General features: G+C 40.2%; 1 protein-coding gene and 1 long non-coding RNA gene across 3 annotated transcripts in view; one reads left to right on the top strand and one right to left on the bottom strand.

The window, feature by feature from the left end:
• The window catches only part of VEGFC (vascular endothelial growth factor C), a 110,098-nt gene that overhangs the window by 72,845 nt on the left and 13,206 nt on the right, over positions 1-24,047 (top strand). For both annotated transcript variants that reach the window (XM_053900814.1, XM_053900815.1), the window contains exons 2-4: positions 887-1,100; positions 2,537-2,727; positions 17,127-17,278. In XM_053900814.1, coding sequence (XP_053756789.1) covers positions 887-1,100; positions 2,537-2,727; positions 17,127-17,278 — 557 coding nt within the window. The remainder of the gene's footprint in view (positions 1-886; positions 1,101-2,536; positions 2,728-17,126; positions 17,279-24,047) is intronic.
• Positions 4,752-19,986, bottom strand: LOC128776483 (uncharacterized). The gene is made up of 2 exons (XR_008421529.1): positions 19,849-19,986; positions 4,752-5,277 (listed from the first exon to the last, which is right to left on the bottom strand). It is a non-coding gene; the product is annotated as an uncharacterized LOC128776483 (long non-coding RNA).

The following is a 24,047-nucleotide window of genomic DNA, read 5'->3' as shown; positions in this document are numbered from 1 at the left end:
TTCCAGTCTCTCTGGTATTGGTGCTTTTTTCCTGGTATTCTATAAGATTGGGGTGAAGATTTCTTTGTATTTTTCTCTAAGGGTATTCAGTTGACCCACAAGTAGTTATTTAAAGGTCTGTTCTTTGCTCACCATACAGCATTATCACCTTCATCATAAATCAGTTAACAGCCCATGAAGGGGTTTATTCTGGATTCATTGTGTTCCATTAGTGGGTTTTTGTATCTTTATATCAGTACTACACTGTCTTAATTATTGTAGCTTTATAAGAAGTAATGATAGCTGATAGTGTAAACTTTCAGCTTTGTCACCTTCAAGACTGCCTTGACTATTCTTGGCCATTGACACATCCATCTAAATTTTAGGTTAACTTGTTAATTACACTGTATTAAATCTGTAGATTAATTTTGAGGCACTTTACATCTTCACAGTATTAAATCTTAATATCCATTAACACGTGTCTCTACTCTTTTGTTTAGGATTTTTACACTTAGTTTAGGAGAGAGATTGCCCTATAATTCCCTCTCAAAGTCTTCTCCAGGTTTTTTTTTTTTTTAATTTTTTTTAAGTTTATTTTTGAGACAGAGAGAGACAGAGCATGAGCAGGGGAGGGTCAGAGAGAGAGGGAGACACAGAATCTGAAACGGGCTCCAGGCTCTGAGCTGTCAGCACAGAGCCCGACGCAGGGCTCGAACTCACCAACTGTCAGATCATGACCCGAGCTGAAGTCGGACGCTTAACCAACTGAGCCACCCAGGCGCCCCAGGCACCCTGATTTTTAATAAGGATCTGGCATACGTAACACTAAACCTACAGGTTTTTTGTGTGCATTATTTCCAAATCCCCTAATCTGAGAAATGACCGATCTTGCGTGTTTCTTTGATAGGCATATGCCGGCAAAGAGCTGGAGGAGCGACTGCGGTCCGTGTCCAGTGTCGATGAACTCATGACCGTACTCTACCCAGAATATTGGAAAATGTACAAGTGTCAGTTAAGGAAAGGCGGCTGGCAACATAATAAAGAACAGCCCAACATCAATGCAAGAACAGAAGACACTGTAAAATTTGCTGCAGCACATTATAATGCGGAGATCTTGAAAAGTAAGCATGGGAAGAAAAATATTTGATAAGCTTCAGTCAGCCCAGTGAAAGCTGCTAGTCTGTTTTCTTTCTTTTTAATTTCAGTGTTTGTACCACTAAAGCCCTTTAGGGCTGAAAGCAGACAACAGAAATAAAGGTTTTCAAAATATAGCGTTTTATGACTTCACTGTGAGTGGTTAAGAGGATTTCTCGAAATATAAAGAATAGAAATGTGGATGCATATCAACACTTTTTTTTTTCAATTGAGGTGATATCCCAATGCAAAATTTTCAAAAGGTGAAGATATATTTTACACACTCTGCAAGCATTTAAGCATTCTATGTCTTACAAAATAATTGCACAGAAATTCTTTGATTTGGATTCAGAAATGCTGAATTTCTAAATCACCCCAAATCATCTTTCCAATGACTTCTTCTTGCCTTGTTTCTTGATAGCTGGACTCTGGGAAAGCTACTAAAAGATCTAGCAGAAAGAGTCACAAAAAATTACGATGCCGGGTAAAGTGGCATGGTATAAATTGGTGGGCTACTTTTAAAAAAATAAGTCCCTTCGGTTGTTAGATATGAATCGCTCTCAAGGTTTGAGATTGCAATTTATTCCCAAAACAAACACACACAGCATGGCTTCACGGTTGAGTAACCAATAGCTTCCACGCTTTTTTTCTAAAAATTTTACTTGAGGGCAAATAGGGGAAAAATAAGCTAAAACATGTAAGAAGTACGTCACCTATAATGCAGCAGTTAAAAGGTCAGCAGTGCTATGGCCAACCCACTAACCCACTGTAAACAGAATTCCAAGAGAGAGTATCAAAGGAACAGAAAAATTAGACTTTCCCGAAAGCACTTAGTTCAGGATCCAGGCCCCACTTGATGGAAAATACCCCTGCGTTTCAAGCAGCCACGGCCATGACATTACCCAAAGCTGCCAAGCAGCCTGCCTGAAAACCATCTCTGAACGCAGTCCAAACCCATAGCCATTTTCTCATTTATATCTCAGTTTAAAAAGAAAAATTAAGTCACGTTCATATTTGCTCGGAGACCACAAAAATAGTCCGTGCTATAGCCGAAGAACGTGACTTCCTCTCCGCGGGTCCTGCAAATGATTAAATTTTCATCTTCTTAAGCAAAGAAAACCGAGCACAAGTGCTGTACAAAATCGGTGTCGTTTCAAGAAAGCATAATCCTAATTTTAGCTTGTTACACGGCTGGAGAGATCCGTGTGTCAAGGAAAATATCCGTAGGCGCCCCGTGAAATATCGTATCATATTCCAGGTCACGGGGCAGCTTAGGATCCCGTCGACTCCTTTTATATTTTTGTAACGTTACATCTCGCGCTTAAGTCTGGAACTCTGAAGTGGAAAGCCGCTGGCGACTGCCAGAGGCTTCTGGCCCTCGCTGGCTTCGTTGTGACTCACGGCCTTCCCTGTGACCCGGCAGGTATTGACAGCGAGTGGAGGAAGACTCAGTGCCTGCCGCGTGAGGTGTGTATAGATGTGGGGAAGGAGTTCGGAGCGGCAACAAACACCTTCTTTAAACCCCCGTGTGTGTCCGCCTACAGATGTGGAGGCTGCTGCAACAGTGAGGGCCAGCAGTGCATGAACACCAGCACCAGCTACCTCAGCAAGACGGTAGGTGGGTGGGTGCCGGGGCTCTGCCCTCCAGAGCCGCCGACGTTCTCGCTGGGAATGAAGTTCATTTCTCAGGGCCCCGCGGTTTGGATGGTACAATCTCACAGAGAAAGTAACTGATGCTTGAGGAACCCTGTTCGTGGTAGCGGTATCCGAGAATAAACACACGTACGAGTGCGTGTCTGAGAGAGGGAGACCCAGCTACTTTCCTTTGGCAATAAAACGACTGTCAGGTGCGTAAGTCTTCCGATGACAGAGACACAGCACGAATTACACGTTCAAGATACATGCTGAAATGCGGGTGGGTGTTCTGTGCGACAGGCGTAATACTGAGACGAGCCAGCACCCTGAGCTGAATTGTGTTCGTCTAGGAAGCAAAGGAAGTGGTCTGCCGCTCGGTCTCATGGATTCTGAGTTACCTGTGAGGTCCCATCACACGAGACGGGAGGCTTCGAACAAACAGCCCAGAAACGTATCTTAAGGTTGGGTGCTGGGATCTTGGGAGCGGATGCGCTCACCTGCACCGCGGGTCGGCCGTGGAGGAGGCGGCTGGCCGTCAGAGGGCACGTCTGGGCGCTGGTGGTGGCCACGGGGTGTTGTCTGAAGGGGTGTGAGCCACTGGCCTCTGCACAGAGATGTCTGGAGAAGCCCGGGGCCTGGGCCGGGCCGAGGCAGACTCCCCGAACGACAAAACCGTGTTTGCCTAAAAGGCTTTTCTGATCCATTTTGGGAGGTGGAATAACACAGGCAGCCTGGCTACATCCAGAACTGTACTTTGACTTGTTTTTTTCAGTTTTATTTATTTATTTTTGAGAGGGAGACAGAGAGAGTGAGTGGGGGAGGGGCAGAGAGAGAGGGAGAGAGAGAGAATCCCCGGCAGGCTCTGCTCTGTCGAGCGCGGAGCCCGACGCAGGGCTCGAACTCACACACCGTGAGATCATGACCTGAGCCGAAACTAAGAGTCGGGCTCTTAACCGACTGAGCCACCCAGGCACCCCAAGAACTGTACTCTGACTTTTAAAGTGAAAAATAACTTCAAAAACGGGATGCTCGGCGTGATTTGTACAGTGTGGAATGATAACAGGGTCACGCTTTTAGTCAGATAATGTCTCTACTTGGAACCCGTGTAAGAGAGGCTTCTTCTCGTATAGACCTTGCTGCTCAGAAGTTTGGATCGCACTAATAAAATCTCTTATTTTGATAGAACTAAGTGGAAATGAAAGTTAAATTGCCTTTTTGAAAAAAAAAAAAAAAAACAATCGTATTTCTTTTTATTGCTCATACACCTGCTGAAGGAACCAGCTGTTTCAGATACTAAGACTTGCAGGAGGAAACAAAAATTATCAAACTGTATTTTCTATTCAGTTTACCTCTGCCTCAACTCTAAAGACTAAAAACAAAAATGAAAAGGTGATGCATTGGGGCCTGGCGTCCTCCCTGTTATCATAATTAAGCACAGCCAGAAGGACTTCATTTATTCTTGATGAAGCAGCATACTCCTAAATATAGTCACGCATTTAGAAACTTAATCAGTAGAATGTTTGTTTGTGGGCCTAACATAGCATAACATTCCAGTGCTTGATAAAATTCTGATATTTGAATGGAACAACACATCATCGTGTGTTTGAGCACAGCACCTCTTTTTCACTCATCCCCCTCCTTCATCAAACAGTGATTAGAAATTTGGTAGCTGAGAACCGTACATTTACCGTATACTGTTCGGAATAAAATGCTACTGATTTCACAGGTTTTACTGGATAATAGGGCTTTAAGCTCATCATAACCCTGAAGTATAACAGGATTTTAGAAATCCTTTTAGAGGTGTTGGCACTAAACATCTTTTTTCAACAATATCGAACTACTTATTCCAGTGGGATAGTCTCTAAAACATAACACTCATTTTTAAAGAGATGTTAAAATTAAAAATGTTGCTGGCTTTCATATTTTAGCTGAAGCCCATAAAAGGATTTTTGGCCTTCTGTGTTGTCACAGTTAGAGAAAATACACGAGGGTGATTTGGGAAATTACCTTTTTGGAATGCCTTTAATAGAATATATTTGTAAATATTTCTATTAAGCAATATGATATCTACCCTAGATTATATTATTATTGTGGGGTTTGACTTAAGGCAAATAGCAATTTGGTTGACCTTCAAAAAGTCCAGATAAACCAGTTGCATTTTCCAAAGACCGAAGGGCTAGATCTGGTTTAAAAATGGGATGGCATGGAAGAGGCTCAAAAAATAGATTTTGAAGATTTCATGGAATAAAATGTTACCTACTAAGAGCTCATTATTTGTCATTTCAAAAGCGCCTTATTGGATTTGGTTGTTGGGTGAAACTTTATCATCAAAGTGCTCGTGTTGTAAAGGTGAAAAGTTGAGTCATAACTGTTTTAGCATTGGGATGTTGTTTCGTTGGTTCATTTCTTGAAATTCCTGTCTTTTTAGAGTTAATTTATTTTCTCAGTGAAAATCAGTTGCCAGTTGACAATAATGCTGTTTTTCATTATTAATTCCTTCCACAAATTCTTCTATGATGCCTTGTTAAGCTGACAGAAAAAAAAATAGTTTGAAATGAATTTTCTCTGGGGCACCTGGGTGGCTCAGTCGGGTAACCGTCTGACTCTTGATCTCGCCTCAGGTCATGGTTTCCCATTTCGTGGGACCAAGCCCTGCGTCGGTCTCTGGGCTGACAGTGCGGAGCCTGCTTGGGATTCTCTCTCTCTCTGCCCTCTGCCTCTCTCTGCCCTTCCCCTGCTCACATGCATTCCCCCCACCACTGAAAATAAATAAACTTAAATGAAGTTTCTGTAAAAAAAAAAAAAAGTCTCAGACTTTATAGTATATTATTTATTAAATATTTTCATATTTAAATTACATATTTCAAAATATATCTTTTTTAGATACAGATGCTCAGATGTTCTATGTAATAGTTCCTCAGATAAGCTCTTAGTTCCCTAGTACCACGCTCAGCCCAAACAACACCCTGGTCTTGTGGTTTTCCCTCTGGACGCATGTCTTCAACTCTAGTCAGGAGCACAGGGGTCGTCCTTGACCTCTCCCTTCTCTTGTCACACATCCAGCCTGTCACCAGTCCGATGTTAATTTTATCCCGTAAGTATCTTGAATCCCCATGTCTACCACCATCACTCTAGTCCAACATACTTTTCATGCTTTTTCCAGCTAATGAAAAACCAGCCTCTCTGTTCTCCTGCTTCCATTTCCCCTTGATTCTCTCAACTGCCCCCAAACGCGTTATTTTTTAAAACACAAGTCTAAGGGTGTTTCCAGCATAAAGACCCTTCGGTGATTTCCCACTGCTCTTAGAATACAACCAAACTCTTTATCACAGCCTTGAATGTCTGCTTGGCTCTACAACATGGTCTGCCAGAAGTGTCCCTTGTCCTTACTTTTTGTGCTTCTAAATGCTCTAGGCTTCCTTGAGTTCCTTCCACCGTGCCCCCTCTGGCCCAGGATCTTTGCTCATACCCTGGCCTTCTGGTCTCCTCCTTGCTGGGGTACCAGTTCTTCCAGTCTCCATCACATGACTCAACAAGTCCCTGGGGGAGATTTATCTGACCTCCTTGATCGGATCCTGTTTCTTTTAAATTCTTTATAGTTTCCCATACTTTTCTTTCATTGCACTTAACTGCAGCTTAGAAATCCATTTGTAACAATATAGCCATTATTATTTGATTAATGTCTGTCTCCTCCTTAAAGCCAAAAGCAGGTCTGTGTTGTTCATGGGTTACCTGAGTATCTACCACAGAATTAGCATACCACCCCTTTTGGAACCACATAAAAACTGGACCCTCTCACCAGAAAAAATGAAAATATGGACATACCCACAGTATTTACCCCAGAGTTCCAAGGATATGGCTTCCTTACCCTACTCCTTATCTATTGAACCAGATTTTAAAACTTGAAGGTTAATAATAATAAAATAGTCGGGGCGCCTGGGTGGCTCAGTCGGTTAAGTGTCCGACTTCAGCTCAGATCATGATCTGGCAGTTTGTGAGTTCGAGCTCTACATGGGGCTGACAGTTCAAAGACTGAAGCCTGCTTCAGAGTCTGTGTCTCCCTCTCTCTCTGCCCCCCCCCCACTCACGTTCTTGTCTCTCCCTCCTTCAAAAATAAACATTAAAAAAAATAGTTGATTAACTCACCTGTGTAATTTTATTTATTTTTGAGAGAGAGAGAGAGAGCGAGCATGTGCTCTCAAGAGTGGGGAAGGGGCAGGGAGAGAGAGAGAGAGAGAGAGAGAGAGAGAGAGAGAATCCCAAGGAGGCTCTATGCTTTTAGTGCCGAGCCTAACATAAGGTTCAGTCCCACAAACTGAGAGATCATGACCTGAGCTGAAATCAAGAGACAGAGGCTCAACCAACTGAGGTACACAGGTGCCCCAACTCACTTGTGTAACTTTTAAATAAATGGATCCTATTGCCTAACAAAAGTATATGCTGTCAATTTTAGAACAGTATTTTTAAATGTCTGTTTTTTAACAGATAGAAAATTCTCCTACTTTCTTTTCCCATTCATAGATGGCGAGAGCAAAAGTCACCATTCTAGGGGTGCCTTGGTGGCTCAGTCGGTTAAGTATCCAACTTTGGCTCAGGTCATGATCTCCTGGTTCCTGAGTTCGAGCCCTGCATCAGCTCTGCACTAACAGTGTGGAGCCTTACTTAGGATTCTCTCTCTCTCCCACTATCTCTCTCTTCCCCTCCCTCTCCCTCCCTCCCTCTCTCACGCTCTCAAAATAAATAAACAAACTTAAAAATCACCATTGTATTCCTCTTACTGCTGTCTTACTAAATACATGCTTACTTTACATAATATGTGCCAAATAGATCTCAGGAGTGCCTTGAGTAAAATCTAAACTTGGAAAACATAACATCACTGTTAGTAAACAAAATCAATAAATGTAGTCTTCAGTTGATCATTGGTGGTTTTTCTGTGACCAGTGCATATTTTTTTCCTGCAGTGGCATGATTAGGTCCCATGTTGACCTCATTGGTGCCAGAGTGAAAGCATTTATTCAAGGATGAATATGTATGCACAACAGCACACATGCTTCTCTGTCAAGTTGGGAGCCTCACATGGGTGCAGGCTTCAGAACGTTATAAGGCTTCCAGGCTAAGAAGAACATTTAGTGCTAAGTTTAAGGTATGTGTAGGTGAACTAGAATTTGGTCCAGTATATTTTTCTACAGGAAAACTACATCTACTTTAGATCATATGGAATCAGTTCTCAGCGTGTTTCATCCTCTTGCACCTCTAGCCTTCACAGAATTTAGGTTTACTTGTATAACAGATTTTTGATGTTCAAATCATTTCACCTGCCTCCTCCAGTCATCTGCTCCTATGAAAAATCAAGAATTTACCTATAACATTTTCGAGATCTGGTTCCTTGCTGTTGGTTTTGTGTTGTTTTCTCAAGTTTTTTTGGATCCTTTTTGATAGGCTTGATATGTGCAGTAATCATAATTCTTATAAGTTCTGATCTACAGAGCAGTAGTGTTTTTAAACGTTGTATGCATCACTGTAACAGCAGGCTAGATCTCATCTCTGCACTTCCGTTTGCTGAAGAGTTGCAGAGTTTGAATTAAAAATTTGAAATGCGTTGAAAACAAGGTACTTAGCCCTCAAAGTTCTGCCCCAGGACACGTTCTTTTCTGACTCCACAGTCTTTCCTTGGGTTTCCTCATCCACACTATTTTGCTCTTCATGGGGATGACTCCAAAATCCTTATCTCCAGCCCAGACTTCTCTCACGGTTCCCATACTCAACCCTGTGACTCCGCTTCCTCTTTGACAATCATGGAAAGTGTGTGCCCCACTGGAGTTTACGACCTGTTCCCGCACAGCCACCCCACCTACACAAATAGACAAGCAATAGGCCCTTTCCTCTTCCAGTATTCTCTTAGTAAATAACACCCCTCATCTTGTGGGTTAATCCAAGTTATTCTTCCTTTCACTACAAGCCCAATCAATTCCTGTTAAATCTGTCTTCCAGACATGGCTAGAATCCATCTGGTGTCTTCATCCTGCTGATCCCACTCTGATCTAGGCCACATTCATCAATCACCTGGGCCAGCCAGCCTAGTAACTGGTCCCATGTCTCCACTCTTACTTCCCTCTAGTCCATTGGCTACATTATAGCAGTAAGTTTTCTCTTTGCTAAATGGTAAATCAGTTATTGCCCACATTAGCATCGTTCTTGTTGGTCGATGCAAATGTTCTAAGTCATTAAGTATTTTGAGCAGCACTCTCCTTTAGGTGTCTTCTTTAGGTTAAATCCATCAACACGGTTCGCTAGGCCCTCCGTGATCTGGCTGCCACCTAAATCTGTAGCCTCAGTGGTCACTGCTTTTTCCCCCAAATATTGCTTTCCACAAGAACCCAAATGCTTTCACTCCTTCAATTATGTCAGTATCTCTTAGCCTCGAAGTCACTACAATACTGTCCTTTGTGTTTGAACATCTCCTTATATACCACCTTGACCTCCCCATTCATCTAGCTAATTTCTACCCATCTTTAGCTAATTTTTACCCACTTTATCTTAAGTGATAAGAATGTCACTTCCAAGGCATTGTGTTGTCTGCTCCATAGCATCCTTTATTGCCCATATAACATCGTTATCTATTCTGTCAGGCTGTTTTAGTCCCTGAGCCCTAAACTCCATGAAAGCAAAGATTGTGTTTGGTTATTACACTGGAGCACAGCACAGTCATTGGCACATAGGAAACGCTAAGCACTCAATTGAATGAATACAGGAAAAAGAACAGATTTGAGGCCAAGGGTAGAGCTGGGAATATGCCGATTTTGAAAACTCTGAGTGATATTTATGTGGAGATAGGAAGAAGATTGGGCAGGTAACTCTAGAATTCTATAACAGTGATGGGATCCCTAGCTATAGCTATAAGAGGAAACATCATATTGATAAATGTTGTCTGAAGCCATGGTGTACTTGTTACTATGGAGAGAATTCATATAAAAGCCAGTGCCAAGGGAAAGCCAACATTCAGTCATATAGTACCACCCGTTTCTCTTCCTAATTTTATAATATCATCCCTTCTCCCACCCAAAGAATCCACTCAGATAGTTTTTAATAGCAAAAACGATTATTTTCATTTAAATTCAGTTAAGTGTAGTGAAGTACCCACTATGGGTGCTTCATACCCTGTTGTATAATGGGTATACAGTCATGTATGGACCGTGCACTAACGGAGCTTACAATTTAGGGAAAATCAGCATTTATCAAGCAAATAAAAGGAGCATAAGTGTTGTAAAGAAGAAATAAATGCAAGGGTTTATGGAAATGCATATCAAGGAGGACAAGGCGTGAAACTCCTGAAGGCAATGTTTTCATGCATGGTTTAACATTTTCACTAATATTGCAGCTTATAGAGGCTTATACCTAATACCTTTCCTAAGTGTATTTTTTATTATATTTTCAGTGTACTATAAATGGGAGCATGTGATGATCTCTTTCAAACATAAAAGGAAGTTTCTAACTGCTGTTTTTTCTGACGGGGATGAAAAAAAAAAGTTGTCATTTTGTCAAAGGAGTTCCAGACACAACTTTTAACAACAAAAATCACCAACTAGAATCATATAAATTTTAAAGACAATGTACCTTAGGTGATATAAAACCCAACGTTTTTTATAGAAACTTCCTTAGAATTCTTTTTAATAGGGCTCAACGAAGAGCAGGTTTCTAGAATGTGCGAGAAACCAGCCATTTGAAAAGTGAAACCACATGCCCTAAGCATTCCAGCATGAACTGATAGGTCACAACCGCTTTCAAAGTCCTCCCTGCTATCTGCTTCAGAGAAGTAAACGGGGTGGGTGTCTTTCTGACCTCCTTCATAAACATGCGCCTTCAGTCTATTTTCTTACGCGAAGTTGTATATTTAAAGGGATATGACCAAAAACCAGAAAGTGAATTTTGCAGGAGATAAATTATTTGATGACTCAAATAAAAGCAGAAGAAGGTCATCTCCTTTGGAGCCAAACACTTGGATTAAAAAGTTATCTAAGTGTTAGTATTTACCTTACATGGTTTTTCCAAAGATAGGAATGAAGAAGAAAAACTACAGAGCCCATGGGGCTTCTCTGGAAATCCTGGGGTTAGAGCTCAAGAGACTATACCCTCTTTGCCGTGTTTTTTAGTGCCAGCAGAAGGAGCCCGCTCGCTCTGGAAGCTGGGCCTCCTCTGGTCCATGCTGATGGACACGGACAGCAATATTTAAAATTCTGTGTTGCCATCCAAAAAAAAAAAAACTATTACATTTTTAATTATTCCATAAAGAAATAATATAAGCATATATATTGGCAAAAACATTCCAGATTGTATCTGAGTTCAACTGCATGCTTCATAAAATGTTCTTTTACAGAAAAATTTATTTAAACCCGAGTAAAAATGTGCAACTATGGAATCAAACTGCGAGGTATTATTTTGTACTGCAGCAGTTCGGAAGATTCCACTCGTATGTATTCAACAAGTGGAATGTGATTTGTTTGGAATCTTTAGCTAATTAATATTTGGCAAGCGCAGTTGTTGGAAATCAGGTTTTGTCCAGATGTGGGGAAAAGCTCTCTACCATACCAGTTATCAGAAGTGAAAGAAGAACGTTTGCCTGAAGGAAAAAAATAACGCATCTGTTAAAAATACCTCTTTTCCAACTCCAGGCACTGTGATCCTGTGTACAAAACTGATTCAGTGTTTCTAAAACTCCTCAGTTGGGGTTTTTAACTATAGCATTGTTTATGCATTTTATGTATAACATTATATAAAATTAATTCCATCCCAAATGGCAATCTGTTCTTCCCAGACCCAATTTAAGTTCTATATTCCCCTTGACAGTGGTCCTGTGGTTGGTCTGCTCACTTGATAAGCTGACAGTGAACCCTCAATGTTTAACTTTTCCCATTTTTAGGATTTACTTAAGTGCTGTGTGGTTTCCCTATATCATCTTACGGTCATTAACTATACTCTCCAGAAGCTCCAGATTGCCTCTATACTTAATTAATGGACTCAAGATTGGAATATTTAAATTAAATATGGCAACGAGACATGCTATGAAAAGAAACTGGTTATATTTTGGGGGTATAAAGATGTCGTAAAGGGCAGCATTTTTTTGTTTCATATTTGTACCCACACAGACATTCCCTTAAAATGTAATACTAAACTGTAGTCCAGGATCTCGTCAGTAAGGAAGTTCTACACCTTTTTCTTGAATAGCCTGCAAGATAAGTAGAAATAGGAATTGTTGTTTTACAACTGTTGCTAGGCTGGTATAAACAGCCTATTGTTTCAAAATGTGGCTTTATTTGAAGTCCATTCTTGTTGGTGAGAATTGACTATTAAATACTCTTATTAAAGAATTCCAGTAGATAACAACTGGGAACCATTCAGTTGGAAATGCTTGGCGTTTCCTCTTTTTTATTGCAGCTTTACAGAATACACAAATATTTTTTTTCCCAATGTCCAGGCTTATTTAAATGCCATCTTTATATAAACCCTTTTGATCTCTAAAACCAGCAACTCCTCAAACAGACATATGCAGATAGTATGGGTCCATTATGAATTATATTACTCCTTAAATCCTAACTTAGCTACAAGCTATTATCATGTACTGTTCAAGAACAATTCACTTTATAGCATAAAACTATTTTAGGAAAATCACCACGTTCAAAATATCCAAGTATAAATGTCATCATCCTCAATTAGGATTGACTGACTATACATATATACATGGAATTGTTAGCTAATGCTGAACATAATACATAAATTTTGCACTCTGTGAGCTTAAATATAAAGTAGAGAATACCGTTGTGCACACATTAAGGCACAAAACAGTCTGACAATGGTATGAGGATAGTTTTATTGAAATATAAAGAATTTATATGTTGTTGCAACAGTGATGTGCCGGAGAGACCTTGACTCTTTTGAGAGAAAATTATTCTGTGTTGGTTCAGATCTTTATATAATGGCAAGCACAGATTTCAAGAGAGTTAAACTGCAGATTCTTGCTCACGAACGGCATTTGTGATAAACGATTTGATAGTTTAAAAATTCTAACATGGTATCATTATATGTGTATATGTGTGTGTCTGTATGAGAGAGACGGAGGGGGCAGGGGAGAGAGAGTTGCATGGGGCAAGAGCCACTGATTGATGAGAAGCTGTCATGGCACTTGGTACTCGGCATCTTGTTGGTTCTCAATAAGGAGTTACTGAAAACTAAACAAGGTAAAATGTCAAATCGTTGGGATTCATCTACCAAAGATTCAGATCAATTTTGAGGGAGAACCACTGTTCAGAGAACACCGCTATGACATCACCACCAGTATTATCCCTATTTTATGGATAACAAAATGGAGGCAAAGGGAAATGGGATAATTCTTCCAAGTCATGGAAATAGTAAATTGCGGATGCAGGACTCAAATGTCTGTGTTTCTAAGACTTGGTTCTTGGTTACTATTCTAACGCTGGTAAAGGAGAGAGGTTGCTGGTTATTTGGAAATTACATTTAATGATTGGGGGGGCTGTGAGTTTATAAAGTGATTCAAATTACTCATTTTTCGTTGTTGTTCAAACAAGTTTACCGTTTCTAAAGCACATACTATCTGATTAGGGAAAAGGGCCTGTGGACACTCTTCATAATGTGGGGATTAAATATAGCTATATAAAATTTACAAACGGATCTGGAAGGAAGGAAACGGAATTTATCATACTTCTTAAACAGGTGGTGGAAACCTTATAATCATTTTAAATGAGAAAAGTCAGTCAATCCACACACGTAAGACCAGTGCAGGAAGAAACTGGAAAATGAAAGAGGCCTCTTCAATACATGACAAGAGCCACAATAGGTACCATCGTGCCTGAATGCACACACATACGGCACGCTCCCCTATATTTGGGAAGTTGATAGATGAATAAAACTTATTTATCAAGAACCTTCTACTTTTAATATTGGTCAGGCATCTTTCTCTGGACCCTTAAATTTTGTCCACACTGACACACTCAAGTAGAGAATTAAAAAAAACTATCTGAAAAACTCAGGTAAAAATTTGGAGTCGGAAGATGTGTTTCAAGAGAAGGGACTTTTTATTTTTTTACTTTATTTTTTCAGCCTATTTATTCCTTTCACCCAAATTAACTGAATTCCGCTGCCCAGTTGCCTGCCTAGACTCAAATAAGAGAAATGAAACATAAGTAATTAAAATTTGGGGGTTTTATTGATTTCACAAGTAAATTTTTCTCTCACGTTCTACTGTACTTTTAATACTTATGAATGTAGTTGTAATACTTAGCAGGAAAAAAGAGTTCTCTAAACAGCGATTTTCTTTTACTGCCTGTTTACCTGTCCCTTTGTGCCTTTAGTCAGTGAGTTCACAGACCCCAATCTCTTCCACCCCTTGAAAGTGTACAGCCAGGCTTTTTTTTTCCAGGAAGATGCTTTCTTAATGCAGAAGAGTGTTCCCCTCCCACTAGAACATTCTTCAAAGCCCCAGTTCCTAAGTGTACACTTGGGACTCCAGGGTGGGTCCTGAGTGTGGACGTCATCCCCCAGCAGTGGCTGAAGGGGACAGATCTCTCTTGGCCCTTGGGAAACCTTGCCAGGGTGGCCTCTGGGAGGTAGCAGCCCGTGAGGGCGGGGAACATCAGGCAAGCTTGCACAGCAGCGGGGTCTCAAACCGCACCTCCCCCGTCCCTCTCAGGCCCCCGGGCTGCCGCCTGTCACTGGAGACAGTGCCAGATCCCCAAGTGATTCCATGCGTTCCGTAAGCAAACACCGCTACCCTGGCCTGAGCCCACTGAGCGCTTTCCCTCTGATCCCGAGAGGTCTGTCTTCACCCCCTGCCCCGCCCTGCTCCCCGTCCCACAGCCTGGCCCCCCACAGGGCCCAGAGCTGCTCTGCTACCCCCGTTTCCCTCGACCTGTCCTAAGGCTTCATTCCCCCAAGACATCGGGCCCTGTGACCACACACGCCTTTCTGAAGCTCTCCTGTCTTCCTTTGGCTTCTCTTGGTCTACCAGTAAGCCCTCCTGGCTCTGCGTCTTCATTCTTTCTTCTTCCCAGACATAGTTACTATTTGCCTTTTCCACCCCTTCATGATGCACCTCTTCCCCAGGCTTCTGTCAGACATTTTCGCCTTCATTCAGAGTGATCTCACCAAGTAATCTCATCGGGGTCCAAGATGTCAAGAAGGGCTTTCATATCGATGGCTTTGAAGTGTCTGTCCTAGGCTCTAGACACAAATCCAACTGCCTGGTAGACCCAAGTTCTCAGGATTTTGTCAGCCAGCCTGTGAATCCTACCATTTCTACCATTACACAAGGTTTACATGATTTTTAAATTTTATACATATAAAAATTGAATAAGTAGTTTATGAAACATACATTTCTTCTGTTCCACTGGTTCTATGCTAGGGTCCAGAGATGCGATAAGAAGCAGAAAAACTGTAGTGTATATAGACACTGCAGAAGTCTGTCTCTTAAAATAGTTTTACCTAGTGCAAAGGATTTCTACCAGGGTGACCTTTCACCTAGTAAAAGGTGTCTTCCAATCTGCCTAAACGAATGTCCTTTTACAGAAGTGACTGGTCAAAGCCATAATACTGGGATATGTTGAGGTCAAATGTTGAGATTTATCTGTGTATCATGGGCAGTATTCTGGAGGAGATCTAGAATCTTGAGAATATGTGCAAAATATAAAAAATATAGCAATCAGTATGCATATCACACTCACTGACATTAACGTATGTCATTTTTATAACCATCCCATGGACAGTGGGTCAGATGTTTCCTCAACTTGACTGATTTTTAAAGAAATATACAGCTTAGGTAAGTTAAATGACTCTTCCAAGTTTACACAACTTACAAGTGGGGTTGGTAATAAAACTGCCCTGTTGGGGTGTGGCCTTGTGCCCCTTCCTCCTAAGGCACCTGTGCTAACAAAGTAGCTGAATTTTTCAATGACTATACAATAAATGTATTTCAAATGTAGAAAATGTGCATTTTATAATTTAGGTATCTCTGTGTTTCATCCTTCAAATTGCATGTCCATAAATCTCCCTGTAGGACTAAATGGGCAACTAATTCAATTCCAATGATCTTCAAGTGTTGGCTTGGAAGGGCAGTGAGGGGCCGGATCACAAGGCTCTGGAGTTTGTCATCGTTTTTAGCTGCTCAGATTGCCAGAAAGACAGTAACACCAAAGCCATTCAGCTATCGTCCTACTACTACAGACGGATCTTATCAAGCACATAATGGCCAGGACTTCACTTTTACCATGATTATTGAGAAGTTAGATTTTTAAAAAATTTTTTAAATGTTTATTTAGTTTTGAGAGAGAGAGACAGAGCACGAGCAGGGGAGAGGAAGAGACAGAGAGGGAGACACAGATTCTGAAGCAGGCTCCAGGCTCAGAGCTGTCAGCACAGAGCTCAACGTGGGGCTCGAACTCGGGAACAGTGAGATCATGACCTGAGCCGAAGTCAGATGCTTAACCAACTGAGCCACCGGGAGCCCCTGATCAATTAGAATTTAAGAAACTTAAGAATTTAAATCCACTCAGTTTTACTTAACCATTAATTTATTTGTAAATTCAACTTAAAACATTGACTTTGGCGAAGGAAGAGATGAATTGAAGTTCCCATAAACAAGGCATTCAGAATGAGACTTTAAATTTTCAGACTCTAACCCACAACCACGTATCATGTCCTACCTTATTTTAAGCTTATTATTTTCATAATGCCTGTGACAAAAGAGCAGAAACAAAGCTTTATCTACTAAGTGATGAATGTGTTTATTTTCTTTTAAACCTAATAAATTCATAAGATTATCTCGGACAATTGTAAAAAACTACTTTGAGGTGGAAATTTAGTTTGGAATGAAAATCGATTTCACATCTATGTATTTTATGTCTCTGTATTCAGTTTACCTGGAATAAGACTTAACCAAAGATCTCTAGGTTGTGTGGCCAACAGCTGTTTACTCTCATAGTAACAAAGATATTTATATCTGTGCCACTTTTTCATAACCCCTGGAATAATCGAGGACTCCGAAAAAATGCTTTTTCCCCCGAACACCCTGGTCCCTTGCATCTCTGCTCCATAATCATTAGCCGGTTATCAAAATTCTAATATGCTTTACAGTAGTGACATGAGAGAAGCATATGGACTATTTATTATTCTGATAAAGGATACTTACTGATTTGAAGCAAAATAGTTTTTACGTCGTAATCATGAAACAACTTTTGCGTCCTGCATATATCACGAAGCACTACCTATCATAAAGAATTTATCTCACTTTTTTTGGACTCCGACATTTACCATAAAAATGCTTTCTAGCATCTATATAATTTTTTCTTCTTTTTGTCCCTTCTTTGTAGTTGTTTGAAATTACAGTGCCTCTCTCTCAAGGCCCCAAACCAGTAACAATCAGTTTTGCCAATCACACTTCCTGCCGATGCATGTCTAAACTGGACGTTTACAGACAAGTTCATTCAATTATTAGACGTTCCCTGCCAGCAACACCACCACAGTGAGTATGAATTAAATCTATTTTTCTGCATCCTCTACTAATATAAAATGATTTTCAAGTAAACACAGTTTATCAAAAGAACTTTTGTGAAACTTGCTATAATATACTTTGCATCAAATGCAAAAGACAAATTGGATAGTGCACCACGAAAATAAAATCAAACTCAAACCAGGAAGCCCTTCGTAGAGACCATCTAGTTAACAGTATAAAGCAAGTATTTCTATGGAGTGACACGCATCCCCCCAATATTCCTCTTATAAGTAATTTAGCCTAATTGATCTAACATCCATGAAATCAAGTGTGCGAACTCATAAATGACGTTTTTACAGCCAAAAACATTTAAGCCTCAGTAAGATTTTTGGTCCCAAACAAAAAGTAAATAGGAAAAGATTATTTTACATCTATTAGCATTCACTTGTCTTTTTTCAATCTCAGTTGTTTTTCTCTATCTGTTCGTATTGTTTATTTCAGCCAGGATTGAATATTGAAATACTGATGAATTACCTGAAAGAATTTTCTCTTACTGTTATCCCAAATTAACATTCAAAGTACCATTTGTTACTCAAATTCCTTTCTCATCAAATTTTTTAGGCTCGTAAATGGCAGCATTTGCTGCATTAGATCACATAGAAGGGGCTGGAGAGGCATCAGGTGTGGACTCTATGAATAGTGTAGACTGAATCATTATGCATCATCATCAAAAATCTAGGAACTTTTCAGCTCGCTACCCCAAAATGAAGATTCGGCTCTTTGATCTTTAGGATATCCAATGCATGGGAATAAAATTTACTGAACTTCGACATCTATAACAAACTGTTCAATAAATTGATGGGCAAACATATATATTACCAAAAAAAGTGTAGCCTTGCATTTTAGGGGACGTGACAATAAATGTGAGATGTTGAGAGCATTTTTTCCCCATTCCTGCTTTACTTAGTACGGCAGATAGGAGGCCTGATCTTTCCAGGAACACTTAAACTAAGGATAGCATCATCTAGAGTGAAGTCTATCCTCCACGTGAGAACAAAAAGGTCTTACAGGCCTCTGTAAATAAACTGATGCCACCATACAGGAGGACGAGTACCCCCCAAAGCTGTCGTGTGTGCGAGTTCACCCACGCAGCTCAGAAAGTCGCACCCCTAGCCCCTGTGGCCACTCGTCCGTTCTCAGCACCTCGGCCATTATCCCCGTACTGGCTGTCCCCAACATGATGGTTTAAGACTGACTTAAAATATATCTACATCTCCTCTATTGCTGTTTGTATCAGATATAATAGGTACAAAACTCAAAGACTAATTCTGTTTATTTCTACATTATTCATAGCACTTTTCTCTCATATTCTTTGAGGCCTTGAAATCACACGGTTGTCATTTGCTTTTTTGTCCTGATTTTATCTGGGGGGATGGGGGAGACGGGAGATATTTGCTCCAACCTATATACATGTAGTTCCTTTCTATCACTGCCATCCTCGCTCACATCATCCTGCATGCAGACCTCATCAAATGCAGTGGTGTCGATACCCGTTTTCTCATGCCAGAACCTTCTCCAGCTCCTGTGTAATGTCACAAGTAAGCTTTAAAAGGCCTCACTTCCTTCATGTGACCAGAAACTGTCGGTGGCTTTCAGCTGCTCAAAGACCTGAGCACAGATTTCTCACCTCCTTGTCCTGTAATCAGCCTTCCTTTCTTGTTTCGCTTCTCATTTCTCACCAAGGCTGGGTTTCACCAAGTCTTATTCCCTGAACACCAAACTCATTTCCTGCTTTGTTTGTCCTTTCTATTCTGGCCCTGGCTTACAATAAATTCCCTTTTTTTCCTGCCTTCCCAAAGCCCTGTCCACTTCTCAGAGTTTGGGAAAGGTCTCGGTCCTACATCTGCCTTGCCCAAACGCAAGCCTCCCTTGCTTCCTGAATGCCCATAGCAATTACTGCATTTGCCTTGTCCTCGCATGGGTTTGTAGGGCTCCATAAATACGGCATGTGAGCAACTGGATGGTGAGCATTTCAGGTAGGTTTGTACCCTCCACAGTCTCCAGCGAATAATGCTTGAAAATTACTGAGTCATTACTGTACTTTCAGCCCTTCACATGCACTGTCTCCCTGAACCCTCCCAAAAAGCATCTCTGAAGCTGATAGTGGTAGTAGCTTCATTGTACAGATGAAGCAGGTCGTCAGACTCCAGAGTTAGGAGCGAAACAATACACTCCACTGATCAGCCAGTGTTTGTTAATATCAAATCACTTCTGTATCTGCAATTTTGTAGCATTTGCATGTTTCGCTCGGATTTTCACCATTACTTATTCATACAACTTATTCATATAACTGAAATGCTGTTGAAGGCAAGAAGAGACAGAAAGAGCAAATCAAGCCTGTGCCTCACAGTGAGCCAGGTCTGAGCCCGAATTCAGGTTGGCCACCAACTCACTTTCTAAGGTTGGGTTATTTCATGTGTCTGAACTTCAGTTTGCTTATATGTGAAAGCACAAAGTAAAGAGGAATGAATGAAACACTGACTATGGTGCTTAGCACAGTGCCTGGCATCTAAGCGATAGTCAGTAAAAGGCAGACTTACCATTACCGTTAAGATCCATCTCTGATTCATCCATCTCCTCATGTTTTCTAGTGTTGTTGTTGTTGTGGTTTTTTTTTTTTACCACGGTCTACAATAAAAAAAAATGCATTTCACATTCCACGTCAGTACACACATGAATCTGTATGGGTGCAACATCTATGTTTATGTAATATGCATATAGCATATATAGTGTATATATTTAAATTAACTGTATAACCTTACATGTAGTTATATATAACTGTAAGAGTAAAACAGAACATTATTTTAAAACACTCTCATTTGTTACAGTAGCAGCCAACTCTTTTTTCATTATCACCCCCTAAGGATCCTTTTGCAGACCTTTTTTGTAATCACCTCCCTCATAAAGTTTTAATACCATAGACCTATTCATATAGCTTTAGGTATTATATGTATATTTGGGCTTTATACATAAAAAAAGGAAGTAGAAAGCTTTTTACAAGACAAGTGCTCTAATCCCTGAGCTATAGGGCCTCGCAATAGAAAGCTTTTTAATGCAATGTAGTACTAAAAATGACAAAAAAAATTTATAGTTAAAAGTTAAATTAAAAACATAAAAGCCATGAACATCAAACATAATTTTATTACACAGTATTTGCTGACAAACCTTTAAGGTAAGTTATTTACTAATATAGTGATAATATATCATATTACATACAGAAAATACCGATTGATATAAATATATAATGATACGAATGTATGTTTAAAGAAAACATTCCAAATAATTATCGTTCCAGGAAAAGAAGGATAATTTTTTAAATAATTTATGTAACATTTTTTAGAGAACTTAACTTCCACATCACGTGAGAAAACAACTTGTAACTTCTATAACTGCTGGATGCTTACTTAGTGTCACCACCTTTTTCTTCTCAGCATTTGACACACTAATGGCTTGAATAACTTCTGGAGAATTAAATAATAAAATAAAAACTACTTTTACTTAATTCCCTAAGCTCACGTCACACACAAAACACCAGGGATCAACCATTGGCAGTAGTCCCAAGGCAGCCAACATGCCCACACAGGCAGCTGCTGCTCTGTGACCTTGAGATTGAGCACTCAATTCAGAGAAAGTCCTTCAGTGACAGCCCTCCATTCACTATAATCTCATAGCCTTTATCTTGCAAAGACTCTGGATATCTTTGGTGCCAATCCTGCTCACGTGACAACCCATAAAACCCAATAGAAATTACTGGTTCAAAAGCTTTTCTTGGGTTTTGGAGAGACAAAAACCACTGCAACATTTAAGATTCCTCCTCTCCAATAACTAGTTTTTACCCCCTTGCCAAAGATACTGCCCCCATTGTGAATGCATGCCTTGCTACTACCCACGGGGTACACAGATACTTCTTTCTTTTCTGTTTCTCTCTTTTTTTTAATGTCGGTCTCCACTTATTGTGACTTGTGGCCTTCAATTTAATTAAAAACTGTCATGGCAACTTATATATGATGAGATAAAACCATGTGACAAAACCATTTGTTAAAAATAGCAGGAATTGCCACCACAATCGCCAAAATTAAAAAGAAATGACAAAAGCTAATAGTGGAGAGGGCATGGCGCTATGTTCATATGTCACTAATGGGAATGTTAAACGGCATAACCACTTTACAAAATATTTTGGCAGATTCTTATCAACTTAAATAATACACTTCTGATATCATCCATAAGTCATCTAAAAACATATTTGCACACAATAACTTGCACATGAATGTCCACAGAAGCTTCATTAGCCAATAACTAGAAACAACCCAAATACCCATCAAAGGTGAATGCATAAGCAAACCGCGGTATATCCATACAGTGGAACATTACTGAGCAATATAATACAAATGAACTGTTGACACACCCACCATGAATGGGTCTCAGAACATCAAGCTGAGTAAGACAAGCTAGACTAAAAACTACATGTTATATGATTCAATTTACATGAACCCTAAAGGAGACAAATAGAACCTAGACTGAGAGAAAGCATTTTGGGAGTTGCCTCAAGATATAGGTGGTGGGGATTGACTGGAAGGAGCAAAAGGAAACTTTGGGGTGATAAACATGTTCCATATTTTGATTATGGTAATAGTTACATGGGTACCTACATGTGTAAAAAAATGAACTTAAAATACAAGCATTTTATCATATGCCCCTTACTTCTCAACAAAATAAGAGTTTTGAAAAGCCAAAAGCAACAGACCTATTTTATTAACTATAATTTTGAAATTCACGTAGGTTTAAAATGGTAGATTTCTTAAAATCTTCATGATAACAAAGTCAAATATTTTAAGATTCTCAAGATTCCCCAGCAGGGAGGGCCTCCCAGCCCTCATTTGTATAGAGTTCGAAATTTTCCAGCAGTGGCCCCAGCTCTGCCCAACCCCTGCGCTCTTACCAACCACTGTTGGGACAAAGACAAGACTTGCCTTTCTCAGGTGCATGGTGCTCAAGTCCCATTATTAGGAGATTAAATGAGTAGCAGACCATTTGTTCCAGGTTATTTATGAAGAAGTATAATTCAGTAAATAAATGAATCTTTTTTTTTTTTTTTTAACATTTATTTATTTTTGAGACAGAGAGAGACAGAGCATGAATGGGGGAGGGTCAGAGAGAGGGAGACACAGAATCTGAAACAGGCTCCAGGCTCTGAGCTTTCAGCACAGAGCCTGACGCGGGGCTCGAACCCACGGACCGTGAGATCATGACCTGAGCCGAAGTCGGCCGCTTAACCGACTGAGCCACCCAGGCGCCCCAATAAATGAATCTTTCATAAAGTGAGTTGTCCATAAAAAACTATTGAGTCTCTAAAACCGGCGGAGAACCCTCCAAGGTAGTGTGAGGGAGGATAGACACGGGCTTGGCTGATTCTGACCTCACAGCATGTGCGCAGTCAGGGAGGGACGATCTGAGCATGCGCGGATTCAAGGAGGGAGGATCCGAGCATGCGCACAGTCAGGGAGGGACGACACGTGTTCTGTCTGTACAATTATCACCATTATGATTTTACAAAACGTTACCATGCACCAGGCACCTGCCACATACCGCCACATGCTCATCCTAACCCTGCTAGGTGGCCGCATGGATGGTCCACACCACAGAGCACAGGGGGGAATAGTGCACACTGCAAGCAGCTTCCCAATTACAAAACTCATTTTCTGCTGTGAGTTTCGCTACCTTCGGTCAACTTTTTGTGATTCATTTTCTTCATGTACGAAACATAAATTCAAATGTTACATTCAAAAATGCAGTGTCACATTTATAACCTAATCCTCACAATTAACCTCTTCAGTGACATTTCATTAGTCCGATATTGTAGAAGAGTGAAATAGAATAAGAGTAATAAGGAGAAGGAAGAGGACAACATCCAACACATAGGGATGCAGTGACATTTATACTCAGTGACACCTGCCCGGTCTTGGCATAGTGCCTGATGCCTGACGGTGAGCATTCAATAAACTTGGGCTGCTATTTTTACAGACATTCTACAAATGGAAAAACGGAGTATTAGAAGTGTTAATCAGCACATAACAAAGCTGAACAGCTAAGAAAAGTGCCAGAAAAAAAATACAGATTCAAGTCTTTTCATCTCTTAAGCCCATCCTCTCCCCCAGTATCTTATAGTATTTAAAAAAACAAAAACAAAAAAACCCCAACAACTTTCAAGCTTCAATATCAATACCAAGATACATCAGAAAGTCCAGAGGTAGAAGATATTCTCTCTAGAAGTTGTTAGATATCAATATTCATGTTGATGTTCTCATAGATTATTTTCTTTCCTTCCAATTACTTCCTCCTATATTTTCCTTCAGCTTGAACCCCATGGATTCCCATGGCCCCTTACATGGAGGGTCTCTTTCTATGGAGGTATGGAGGGAATCATTTGTAATTAAGAAGTGATGCCAGAGATTTTTTTTTTTTTTACTTGATAGAAGTAAAAATATCCATTCATGAAATATCCATTCATGAGATATTTGAGTCTTACATGTGTGTCACACCATCCTAGATGAGGGATATTTTAAAAAATGGATAATTCCTTAACTAAAACCGCTCTGTGCCAGAGTACAAACACAAGTATTCCTAATATAATAAGTACATAAATGTACACTGTGCTCTGCTTTATTGAGTCATTCATCAAACACTTATTGTGTATCTACTTGGTATTGCTATTATGGTAGGTTAGAGAGAGAGGAAGGTA

Source organism: Panthera pardus, unplaced genomic scaffold, assembly GCF_024362965.1.
Source record: "Panthera pardus isolate Hobbes unplaced genomic scaffold, ASM2436296v1 HiC_scaffold_13, whole genome shotgun sequence".
In the NCBI taxonomy this organism is placed as follows: domain Eukaryota; kingdom Metazoa; phylum Chordata; class Mammalia; order Carnivora; family Felidae; genus Panthera; species Panthera pardus.
The sequence above is the reverse complement of the archived record's forward strand: the minus strand, read 5'-3'. Positions and strand labels throughout refer to the sequence as shown.